The 13,366-nt window shown below is 43.8% G+C and overlaps 1 protein-coding gene across 1 annotated transcript in view; it reads right to left on the reverse strand.

Annotated features, from left to right (window-relative positions):
- Positions 1 to 13,366, reverse strand: part of PHLPP1 (PH domain and leucine rich repeat protein phosphatase 1) — a 218,664-nt gene that overhangs the window by 97,942 nt on the left and 107,356 nt on the right. Inside the window, exon 2 of the mRNA XM_060244368.1 lies at positions 928 to 1,124. Within this exon, the coding sequence (XP_060100351.1) occupies positions 928 to 1,124 (197 nt within the window). The remainder of the gene's footprint in view (positions 1 to 927; positions 1,125 to 13,366) is intronic.

Below are 13,366 nucleotides of genomic sequence, written 5' to 3' on the forward strand. Positions count from 1 at the left end.
TTTGAAGCTCCGACGTTAATGAAATTCCCTGCCTTTTCTACCTTGTCTTTGCAGGTTGCAGCACAGACAAAATTGAAAGGAAAACATGGAATAGACTCTTCATCAAAGCTGCAGGGAGAACATGGAGTGGATTTTCCATTAATGTCCCTGTGCCCAGATAGATCTTATATTTTTAGTTTCTGCCGGGATCCATTCCATGTTTTCCTTGCATCTTTGTATGTGCTATAATGTGTTTCAATGGAGTGCAGGTCAGTTTCACTTTCAGCATTCCTATACAGAGAGCTGAAGCTCAGGCTTCCTGGAGTTGTGTCCTTGCAAATAAAGGGTTGATGCTTTAAGCCAGCTTGTCTCTGCTCAATGGACCTGACCTAGTGAATACTCTAGCCTGGGAGCCTACAGCCAAAGGGAGATATTATACTGAAGAGCCATTGCCAATCTGAGTAGATGGGGGGGGGGGGGGGAAGAGCTTGCAATGGCATTTTATATTTTTAGTTTCAGCTGTGATCCTTGTGCTTTTTCTTGATGATTTATTTTAAACACTGCATTGCCAAATCCCACTATTCCCCCATCTTTCCATTTTAAACAAAACACTGCAAGAGTTTTAAGCATGTTTGTATTTTAAGTTAAAGCATAATATCTTTAATTTTGTTTATCTGCATCCCTTATAAAGTTTATATCTCTACCACCTGACATTACATTTTATGACACACATGGCCTGGCCCCATTTGTGTCAGATCCGGTCCTCCTAACAAACAAATTTGACACCCCTGGTCTATTAGTTTCTAGATGAGAATGCAAACAGTGGGATCCGGTTTGCCGAATGCGTTCTTTGAGGTTGAAGCTCTCTTCTACTGGATCCTATTTCAGACGATTACCAGCCCTATTTTCCACACATGCCAACACAGGAAAAGGGAGCACACAACTTGCCTTTCCACCAATTAAGGGGAGGACGTGCATCTTTCCAGTCTGGCTCTCTTTCACCGAGGATACAATTAGGCATGTCCCGCAAAGGATAACTTGGCGTCTCGTCCATCTGTTGACCGGCAAATGCATTTTCCCTTTTCGAACATTGTACATTCCTGAGAGCTGAATTCGTTCGGAGTTGCCGATGCTGAGGGGCTTTCCTGAAACGGAAAGAGAAAATCATTTTTGCTTTTTGAATCAGGAAGGGGTAGCTTTCTTCTCTCACCCTCTCTTCAACATGCACGAGACGGAAAGGCAAAACAAAGGCTCTCTCTGTGACAACAGATACAAACAGCACCGCGGTTTCCAACACAGAGAAAATGATGGGGTTGGAAACCTGCTTTCTCCAAGAGTCCAACTCTAACAATTCAAAAAGGCGGGTGGGGGGAGCTTTACTCACAAAAGAGTCAGAATAACATCAAGTCACAAGGAACTCTAGGCACTCCCCGCCCCCTCTCCAAGAAGGGGTTTAGCTATTAGTGGCCTGGGCTTTATCAAAAGAAAGGACAGTCTCTCTGCATATCAAACACCTGAGTACCCCAGCCGTGGCACACTTCAATACAGCAAGATTGGTACGATACAGAATCTAAACAGCCCTTAAGGCTCGAGACCACAATATTTCACAGGCATTTTGAGCACACGTGTTCATTTAATTGGAAGCCACTTGGGCCATATGTTAAAACACAAACTTGTAAAACTCAATTAAAAAAAAAACCCAAACATTAATTATAGAACAATAATTAGGAAAGGCTCTGAAGGAAGAGCTACGACATTGTCAGCATTACCAGTTGGAGGACAGGGGTGGGAGGCAAAGGAATAGATCATAAGGTGGTGAATACTGGTGTCCGCAACTATGAACAAAGGCTTGGATTCCGCAGTGAACCTCCACGGCCGCAGTCCAAAATGATCCCTGAATGGTGGTCCGGGGGTGAGAGCAGAAGACCCCCAACAACAGCCTCAGAGGAGACTTAGAGGTCATTGGTGACAATCAAGTCCCCCCTTTTCATTATCCAAGGTTTTTTCCATGTTCCCTCTAAGCTGAGTTAGTGTGAGCTACCTCAAAGTTTTTTAGCCTCTGGCTCACTCATTTTTGTCTCAGCTCAGGAAAAATGGCTCCAAAGCAAATCAGTAGCTCACAACTTTAATGCCACTAGCTTACAAAATAGAATTTTTGCTCACAAGGCTCCACAGCTTAAAGGGAGTACTGGACCCAACCCACAGAACTATGTATACAGCTCCAACAGAAGATGATGATGATATTGGATTTATATCCTGCCCTATACTCTGAATCTCAAGCGTCTCAGAGCGGTCAGAATCTCCTTTACCTTCCCCCTCGCCACAGTAAACATCCTATGAGGAAGGATGAGCTCTTACAGCAGCTGCACTTTCAAGGACAACTCCTACAAGAGCTATGGCTTACCCAAGGCCATTCCAGCAGCTGCAAGTGGAGGAGTGGGGAATCAAACGCGGTTCTCCCAGATAAGAATCCACGCACTTAACCACTACACCCAAACTGACAACAGCTCCTTAAGTATGTTAGAACTGTTACCATTTACCACTATGCGGAAGTTGTGTTGTAGTTATGGGAGTCACAAAAGTAAGGCACTTTTAATTAGATGAAGCAAGACACAGTGGGTGGAGCACCAATGTTTTTCTGAGAAATCTGAGAACACTGCTTTGACTGGTCAAGCAACTTCCTCACACTTCTAACATGCCTAACTTAAATATTAGACAATGTTTTTTTATTTGAAGTCTGCCAGACTGTGCAGATTTCTCTTCACGTAGAAAAAAGAAAAGTGTTTGAGGCTTACTGCTAAAGCTATATACAGGGCATTTTGGTAGCAAGAACTCCTTTGCATATTAGGCCACGCCCCCCCCTGATGCAGCCAATCCTCCAAGAGCTTACAGGGCTCTTCTTAAAGGGTCTACTGTAAGCTCAAGGAAGACTGGCTACATCAGGTGTGTGGCCCGATATGCAAAGGAGTTCCTGCTACAAAAAAAGCCCTAGCTATGTACAATGGACACACCCTCATGTTACTTTCCCAGCCACAGTTTAGCGTCATGGTCTTGAGATCACAGCCACTATTTCGCACACACGCAATGCTCACAACAAGGAAATGCAAATGTTTCTGGAGTACACTTTGCACTGGCTGCCCGCTCAGAAATACCTGAGGACTGACCAAGCCAGTAGTTAGTATATTACTAGAGATCCAAGTCCAAATCCCTGCTACTCCGTGGAGCTTACTAGGTGATTTCTCTCTCTCTCTCTCTCTCTCTCCCTCTAAGCCTAAACCTCACAAGGATGAAGTAAGGCTGTAAGAGTGAAGGAAGAACCACAGACATCTCTCTGAGCTCTCTGGAGAAAGGGCAAGACAGAAAGACAGTTCATTCAAAACCATAATCTTACTTACTCCTTGCAAACCAAACACTGCTAGGGACTCTCCTCCCCACCACCCAAAAAAAAGTACAAAAGACAGACTCCAACTTCTCTTTTAGATAAGATGTTCTAAGTCAGGGATGGCCAAACTGCAATTCGGGAGCCACATGTGGCTCATTCACACATATTGGGCATCTCTTGAAGCCCCCACAGCCCCCCCCATTGGCCAGCTTGGAGAATACATTTAAAGTTAAAGCTACTTTCTTTCCACCTCCCCCCTCCTCCCTCCCCCCCTCTCTATCTATCTACCTACCTACCTACCTATCTCTTTCTAAGAACATAAGAAAAGCCATGTTAGATAAGCCCAATGGCCCATCCAGTCCAACACTCTGTGTCACACAGTGGACAAAAAAAATTATACACACACACACTGTGGCTAATAGCCACTGATGGACCTCTGCTCCATATTTTTTATCTAAACCCCTCTTGAAGGTGGCTATGCTTGTGGCCTCCTGTGGCAGTGAATCCCATGTGTTAATCACACTTTGGGTGAAGAAGTACTTCCTTTTATCCGTTTTAACCTGTCTGCTCAGCAATTTCATCGAATGCCCACGAGTTCTTGTATTGTGAGAAAGGGAGAAAAGTACTTCTTTCTCTACTTTCTCCATCCCATGCATTATCTTGTAAACCTCTATCATGTCACCCCTCAGTCGACGTTTCTCCAAGCTAAAGAGCCCTAAGCGTTTCAACCTTTCTTCATAGGGAAAGTGCTCCAGCCCTTTAATCATTCTAGTTGCCCTTCTCTGGACTTTCTCCAATGCTATAATATCCTTTTTGAGGTGCGGCGACCAGAACTGCACACAGTACTCCAAATGAGACCGCACCATCGATTTATACAGGGGCATTATGATACTGGCTGATTTGTTTTCAGTTCCCTTCCTAATAATTCCCAGCATGGCGTTGGCCTTTTTTAATGCAAACGCACACTGTCTTGACATTTTCAGTGAGTTATCTACCACGACCCCAAGATCTCTCTCTTGGTCAGTCTCTGCCAGTTCACACCCCATCAACTTGTATTTGTAGCTGGGATTCTTGGCCCCAATGTGCATTACTTTGCACTTGGCCACAATGAACCGCATCTGCCACATTGACGCCCACTCACCCAGCCTCAACAGATCCCTTTGGAGTTCCTCACAATCCTCTCTGGTTCTCACCACCCTGAACAATTTAGTGTCATCCGCAAACTTGGCCACTTTACTGCTCACTCCCAACTCTAAATCATTTATGAACAAGTTAAAGACTATGGGACCCAGAACCAAGCCCTGCGGCACCCCACTGCAAAGACTGCCCATTTATACTCACTCTCTGCTTCCTATTACTCAGCCAGTTTTTGATCCACAAGAGGACCTGTCCTTTTACTCCATGACTCTCAAGCTTTCTAAGGAGTCTTTGATGAGGAACTTTATCAAAAGCTTTCTGGAAGTCAAGGTAAACAACATCTATCGGGTCTCCTTTGTCCACATGTTTGTTCACCCCCTCAAAGAAATGTAACAGGTTAGTGAGGCAAGATCTTCCCTTAAAGAACCGATGCTGAGTCTTCCTCAATAACCCGTGTTCATCAATGTGCCTACTCATTCTGTCCTTGATAATGGTTTCTACCAACTTTCCTGGTATTGAAGTCAGACTGACTGGCCTGTAATTTCCCGGATCTCCTCTGGAACCCTTTTTAAAGATGGGGGTGACATTTCTCTCTCTCTTATCATCTCTCTCTTTCTTTCTTTATCTATCTACCAACTTTTCTTCCTTCCTTCCCTCCTTCCTTCTGGCTCTTGAACATCTGACATTCATATCGTGCAGCTTTCAAACATCTGACCGTTATTCTATGAGGCTCCTATGTTAAAGGAAGTTTGGCCACCTACAGCATGTTCTAAATGATGCCTAACATCTTCCCACTCTGATAACAGAATGCAGAACCCCTTCTCGGGGTACTGGGTGGGGAGAACCACACAAGGAAAATCACCAAATATTAGCCCAAACGACTCCAGGTGTTTTATTCCCGTGGCTGTTGCAGAACAATCAATATGTCTTCTCCCCCACTCATTACAAGTCTCTCCCTCCGCCACCTATTTGAACTTCTAAACCACAGACAGCTGGTGAACACTGAAGTTTGCTTCTATTAATTTTAAAAACATCTCCCCACCACCACCGCGCACACACAACTGTGGAATGCATTCCTATATCCATAGTTAAGAATTTGATTCCGAAAGCAGCATCAAGAACCCAGCCTGGGGAGGACTAAAATATTTTGCTTGTTAAAACGAAATAAAGTTAAAGCTTTAAAATACTCCACCAAACCTTTAGGGAACAGTCAAAATGCCTAACCCTAGCTTCCTCTGCGGAAAGATTTGGGTGGGTAGCCATGTTTGTCTGAAGCAGCAGATGAAAGTTTGAGTCTGATGGAGCCTTTAAGACTAACAAAGTTTTATTCACATGAAAGCTTATACACTGAATAAAACTGAGGAGTTAGCCGTGTAAGTCTGTTGCTGCAAAATGGTGAAGAGTCCAGTAGCACCTTTAAGTCTAACACATTTTATTGTAGCGTAAGCTTTTGAGAAACACAGGTCTCTTAGTCAGATGCATCCTGGTACAGTTTGACTCAACACCACAACAGATGTCAAGCTATGTCGGAGAATATGTTTCAGATAGCAAGTTCCTGGTCCCTAGCTCAAGAGTCAATGGTTTAGAAACAACTATGAGAAAGAATCTCCAGCTTCCATAACCACTGGAAAAAAACTGGCAAGCTATACACTGTTTCAGGAGCCCCGTGGCGCAGAGTGGTAAAGCTGCAGTACTGCAGTCACAAGCTCTCTGCTCACGAGTTGAATTCGATCCCAGCGGAAGCTGAGTTCAGGTAACTGGCTCGAGATTGACTCAGCCTTCCATCCTTCCGAGGTTGGTAAAATGAGTATCCAGCTCGCGGGGGGGGGGGGGGAGTGTAGATGACTGGGGAAGGCAATGGCAAACCACCTCGTAAAAAGCATACTGTGAAAATGTCATGATGCGACGTCACCCCAGAGTCAGAAATGGTTGGTGCTTGCACAGGGAACTACCTTTACCTTTTACTATACACTGTTTCAGACAAAACATTTATATCTCATCAAATTCTCCTGTTAAGAGGATTCCTAAGCCTTTACTCCTTGGAGTTGGTACATCTTTTGCAGTATATTACACTATTAAACGGCGACTGTGTGCATTGTCTTATGCTGAGTAATCTGCCCTGATTCTCCATGAGGAAGGCAGGCCATTGCTTTGTAGACACTGTTGCACATTTAAGCAAATCTGAACTGCTGACTCAGATCACAAAATCCATGGTTGCCTCGCTGCAGAGTTCTTGTGGTTTGGAAATCCTTTCGCTACAACATCCCTGGCTGCTGCGGTTCAGCCAGTCTTTGAAAAAAAAAAAACCAAACCCAACTCCGAAAGATGAAAATTCTACATTTTTGCTAGGTGAAAGGCATGTCTCCAGGTTATGCATATGTATTTATGCGTGTGTGTCTAAGAAAATTCATCAGCGGCAAAAAAAATAAATAAATCTCTTTGTGTATCGAGAAATAAAGCCTGGTTTGCAGCCACTCGTGCAAGCGATGTCCGTAGGATAGCTTCCTGTGAAATCTCAGGCTTCACCCTCAAAAGCCACTAAATGCTGAGAATGCACGTTTATTTTCGTTATAAGCCGTGCAAACAAGAGCCTCACTTTCAAGGCGTTCAGCATTTAAAGGAGCCACAAAGATGACGAAAATCACAGACTTCCCAGAGCAGCGGTCCCCAACCGTTTTTGCACCAGGGACCGGTTTTGTGGAAGACAATTTTTCCATGGACCGGGGGGGAAATGGGATGATACAATCGTGCACTTTATTTCTATTAGTTTGGTGTGGTGGTGAAGCGTGCGGACTCTGGGGTTTGATTCCCCCCTCCTCCACTTGCAGCTGCTGGAATGGCCTTGGGTCAGCCATAACTTTCACAGAGGTTGTCCTTGAAAGGGCAGCTTCTGGGAGAGCTCTATCAGCCCTATCCACCTCACAGGGTGTTTGTTGTGGGAGAGAAAGGTAAAGGAGATTGTGAGCTGCTCCGAGACTCTGAAATTCGAAGTGGAGGGCAGGATATAAATCCAATGTCATATTATTATTATTATTATTACTACATTGCAATGAACACACGAACATATGAAACTGCCTTATACTGAATCAGACCCTTGGTCCATCAAAGTCAGTACTGTCTACTCAGACTGGCAGGGGCTCTCCAGGGTCTCAAGCTGAGGTTTTTCACACCTATTTGCCTGGACCCTTTTTTGGAGATGTCAGGGATTGAACCTGGGACCTTCTGCTTACCAAGCAGATGCTCTACCACTGAGCCACCGTCCCTCCCTATAATGAAATAATTATACAAGTCACAAGCAGGTTACTAACAAGCCATGGACTGGAACCGGTCCACGGCCTGGGGACCTCTGTCCTAGAAGACACAATTCCCAATACTGACCAAACCTCTTAACTTTATTTGTTCACTGAACGGGGCGGGGGGGGGGTGCATTTCCACAGCAGGATCTGAGAAAATGCTATTGAAGTCTTGAGGGAAATTCACTGGTGTGGATAAACCCCGGAACATTTGCTGGTGTCCCAACAGAGAATTAAGCTTGAAATAAAACTATTTTTCACATTGAGGCAGGTAACCATGATGGAATGCAGGCCGTATAATGGACTGACACATGAGAAGTTTGCGTTGCCAAGAAGAAAACAAAGTTTAAAAGAAGAAGCAACAGCCCAATATTTTAGCACTACGGGCAACACTGACTGCGCCCTTAGAGATCCAAATAAAAGAGAGAGAGAAAGCTGCGCCCAAGTGTTTTGGGACTCCTGTTGCAAAGCCTGCCTAAATCCATCTGGGATAACAGATGCACACAGTCAAAGGAAAAGAAAGCCACAAACTGCTAACAATTATGTCTTCATGAAAACTGAGCCAAAGAGAGGATACGGTTGCAGAAGCTAGGCCAACCAAGAGGGTTGCATAAATTCACCTTTCCTGCTTACGAGCAAGCGCCCCTCCTGCCTTTGAACTTCCAGCTCAGTCCTAGCTTGAAGGAGGAAAAGCCACACCCTTCTTTTGTGGACTGCTCTCTCAGACTGAATCAGGAGTTCCCAGTGGTTTGCTGTAGCCATTATTATTGAATTTCTATCTTCTTTTTAGAACACTGGTTTTGCTCGAAGCAAAACTGCCGTTCTATTGAGTGGGCATGGCTAACCAAAACTGGAGGATCAGCCTAGGTCTCTCCGATAGGAGCGGTACAAAAAATCTGAATGGCCCTATCAAAGTGTTTTACTAAGTTAATGTAATTAACTTGAAGCAAGCATCCACTGCAGGTCAGGATCCTGATGCCTACATTCTGATTGGCCGTTCTGCTAAAAATCAGCCAATCAGGAAGCGAGGCGTGTCAGAGGGAAATGCAAATGAAGGATCCTAGAGGACACAGCAGGATTGGTCAGTGCCTGCCTGAGGGGGCGTGGTTTTCTATGCTTGAACGGTATATATTCGTTCACTGCCAGTTTCTTGCTTACAAAGAGCTGACTGTGACCACTTTATAACACAAAGCAAGGAGAGGTGTGACACAACCAGTTCTGGATGACTCCTCCCCCTACCCCTAACTGCCGTAGAAGGATACCCCTTTGAATAAGAGATGCTGAAGGGCGAAACAGGGGAGGGAACGTTGCCTTTATACCCAACTCAGGAACTTCCCTTGAGATTTTCAGCTACAGTGGGAAGCTGGATAACAATCAGGTTAAGCAAGAGTTATGCTCATAAAAAGTCATAACAAACAGGGTTTTAAATAAGTCAACCTTCTTTAAAAAAAAAAACATCCAGAAAACACGTTTTATTAAAATCAGATTATTTTTTATGTTCAACAGTTACTGCAGTCGGAGCCCTCTGCTCACAACCTAAGTTCGATCCCAGCAGAAGCTGGTTCAGGTAGCCAGCTCCAGGCTGACTCAGCCTTCCATCCTTCTGAGGTTGGTCAAATGAGGACCCAGCTTGCTGGGGGGAAAGCGTAGATGACTGGGGAAGGCAATGGCAAACCACCCCGTAAAAAAGTCTGCTGTGAAAACGTTATGATGCAACGCCACCCCAGAGTCGGAAATGACTGGTGCTTGCACAGGGGACTACCTTTACCCTTTTTTTAAAAAGTTCGTTGGATCCCCCTGGGGGAAAAAAATCACATTCACAGAGGATGCTAACAGAGTGAATCCTTCCCCACGTTCCCCTTCTTCAATCAGTCGGCCAAGTGTCCTGAAATGCCTCTCTGACAGGCCTCATTTTGGACAGGAGCTCACAGGAGCAGAGCTCCAGAACCTCTACATTTTATTGTGCTCTTTCTTTCTTAACCACCCCCCCCAAAAAAAAAATTATTTTAAAAAAAACCTTGCTTCTGGGTTCCATTGTTCAAACCCTGTGAGAATTTTGCTGAACTCTTTAAGATTTCTAATATTTTCCCCCACAAAAAAATGGGGAAATAACCAAAACATATAAAGCAGACAGACGGAAATCTTCCTCATGCCACTGTGGTCACATAGGAGAAAGTAATGTTAAAAGTATGATGGGAATAAGGTTTTATTATGACAACCGTAATTCAAGAAGCATTTTAAGGTAGATGCGGAGCTGATACAATTTAGTACCCCTTCTGATGATGCCAGGGGTGTGTGGCACAGGCAAATGAGTTGTGCTAATGAGCTCCGGCACCTCTTTTTTTACAAAATGGCCCCTGAGGGTCAGGAAAGCCTCCCAAGGGAGCCTGCAGCAGGTTGGGGCGGGGGCTGCAGTGAGAAGGGGGAAGCAAAATGGCCTCTTTCCCATCATCCACCAACGCAGGCTGCGTACAGACAAGAAGGCCATCTGACGCCATCCCCAGCTGTTCGCACGGTGCCTGTGGCTTGCGGGGTCTTCCATCCTCAGTGAGGAATTTCAAAAGAAACAACTGGATGCTTGGGAAAGATCCACTCTGACATCTTTTCTCAGAGCCCTTTTTCCCCCCAGTAGATCCCAACCCACAGTTTTTCTTATTTTTTTTTTTAAAGTCTCATTTGGAATAAACTTGATCTTAATGCGAACACAATACAGCCTCCACAAAGCATCCAAACACAGAATCCGTGACCTTTGGACAAACACTGCTTTATACAGGCAAAAGAACGAACTGTGGGAAAGATATATCTGATTTTTGATTACAGGCATTATAAATATGACAGAGTAAGGTTACTGAACTGCAGAGGTGACTTTGACCTGGGTGACTTGGGTCTGTTTGCTTGTTTTGATAAATGATTTAATATTGTGGCTACAATACAGCTAGCCAGTGTGAAGGCTGGGAGGTTTTAAATGCTGCCAAGTCCGACCACAGCAGTCTCTACCATCCAACCCTCTACAACCAAGAACCCTTCTAAAATGCAGTTCTTGCATATAAGACATCAGGGAAACGGCAGCAAAACATAAACAAAAGCTTTCTCTTCTATTAAGAGTTAGGGGAAATAAGAAGAATCCATAACGGGGCTTAAAACTGCTTATAGAGAACAAACAACTTTTGCTGGGCGTATTAACTAATAACATTCTGGATGTTAATGCTTGAGTGCACAGAACAGTCTAACAGTCAAGTTTGCGTTCGTGAGGTGAATCTCGGCCTTTTGTCAACCTCAGGATTTTCATATCATAAATGTAAGCTCCTTTCAGAAACCAAAAACATTTTCACTAGTTTCCCTCAGAAATGAGGCTTTGAAGCAGCTACAATCTCTTCTTCAAGTATTCATCGCATTTGTCTCCTTTATCACAAAACAGCCTCTGAGACTTTCAAACCCTTCTGAAACAGGACTATCAAGCTACTCCACCCATGGGCCCTGCCTGGTTGTTAGCTGCTGTGCCCATATACCAAATAGACACACAGAGAACTGTATTGTGTGTATTGTTGGTCATTTTTAAAAGTGAGTTAAAAACAAAATCCAAGAAGGCCCATGGCGCAGAGTGGTAAAGCTGTAGTACTGCGGTCCAAGTTCTCTGCTCACGACCTGAGTTCAATCCCGGCAGAAGCTGAGTTCAGGTAGTTGGCTCAAGGTTGACTCAGTCTTCCATCCTTCCGAGGTCAGTAAAATGAGTACCCAGCTTGCTGGAGGGAAAGTGTAGATGACTGGGGAAGGCAATGGGAAACGACTGGTGCTTGCACAGGGGACTATCTGGAAAAAAATGGAAAAAGCCTAAAGAAGCCGAAGTGGCTCCATAAACAGCTCTCTAAAGACTTGAGAAATAAAAAAGACTCCTTTAGGAATTGGAAGGAGGGGCTTATAACTAAGGATGAATATAAACAAATCACTAGTGCTTGTAATAATAATAATAATAATAATAATAATAATAATAATAATAATAATAATAAATAATAATAATAAACTTTATTTTTATATCCCGCCCTCCCCCGCCAAGGCGGGCTCAGGGCGGCTAACAGACATGTAGAGAAAAAAGAGGATCCGAGTAACTACCGACTCGTTAGCTTGAAGTCTATACCTGGAAAAGTTTTAGAACAAACAGATTTTTCCTACCTAAATGCAGAACTTTACATTTATCCCTGTTAAAATTCGTTTTATTGGTTTTAGCCCAGTTTTCCAGCCTGTCAAGGTCATCCTGTATCCTGTTTCTGTCTTGTTCTGTGCTTGCAACCCCTCCCAATTTAGTATCATCTGCAAATTTAATAAGCATTCCCTCTATTCCTTCATCCAAATCATTGATAAAGATGTTGAACAAAACAAGTCCCAGGACAGATCCCTGAGGCACTCCACTTGTCACTCCTCTCCAAGAGGATGAGGAACCATTCACAAGCACTCTTTGGGTGCAATATGTCAACCAGTTACAGATCCACCAAACGGTAACAGGATCCAAACCACATTTTACCAACTTGTCAACAAAGATAGTATGTGGAACCTTATCAAAAGCCTCACTGAAATCAAGATAAATGATGTCTACAGCATTTCCCCGATCCAGCAAGGTAGTCACTTTCTCAAAAAAAAGAGATCAGGTTAAGTCTGACATGACTTGTTCTTGAGAAAACCATGCTGGCTCTTAGTAATCACTAATTTCTAGTAATTAGTAATCACTAATTTCTAGTAATTAGTAATCACTAATTTCTAGTAATTAGTAATCACTAATTTCATTCTCTCAGCCTCACTAAGCTCACTCATCGAATCAGAGTTAGAAGTGGTCACAAAGGCCATCTAGTCCACCCCCTATTGCAGCCATGCCAGAAGCCATATTTCTTTACATGGGTCAACCAACATAAAGGCTGCTTCTTCGTGGCTTTCCTCTAAACTCGGATTTCCTACAACCAACACGCAACAGCCTAACTTCACTAACTAAAGCACAGCTCCAAGTAAGAGGTTAGTTGATCAGAGGGTCACGGTAATCTACACTTAATTCAGAACTGCCTTTATAGCAGCTTGCTATATCTTCTGAGGTCGGTAAAATGAGTACCCCGCTTGCTGGGGGTAAGGTGTAAATGACTGGGGAAGGCAATGGCAAACCACCCCGTAAAAAGTCTGCTGTGAAAACGTCGTGATGTGACGTCACCCCAAAGTTGGAAACGACTGGTGCTTGCACAGGGGACCAACTTTACCTTTATTCCTTCAAATAATAAGCAGATCAACGGGTTTAAGTAAATAAATTATGCAAATGGAGTATTAATATATCAGAGTTATCCAAGAATATCTGTTTTACTGCTTTCAGTGGAGTTTAAGAAATGAGTATTTCCAGATAAACCCTCTAGGAGCACACTTCGATAATATTCAGAGGATGTTTGCTTAAATGATCTGGGATTTTTAGTCAGCGCGGGGGTTATTTCAGCTCTCTCTCTGATTGGGTCATGCAGAGGTCACCGTGTTTCTCAACAGAACTGAAACCCACCCCCCGCTAGAGAAAGACTTGCATCATCCCTATTTTAATATTTTGATCTTG

This window comes from Heteronotia binoei, chromosome 7 (assembly GCF_032191835.1).
Source record: "Heteronotia binoei isolate CCM8104 ecotype False Entrance Well chromosome 7, APGP_CSIRO_Hbin_v1, whole genome shotgun sequence".
In the NCBI taxonomy this organism is placed as follows: Eukaryota; Metazoa; Chordata; class Lepidosauria; order Squamata; family Gekkonidae; genus Heteronotia; species Heteronotia binoei.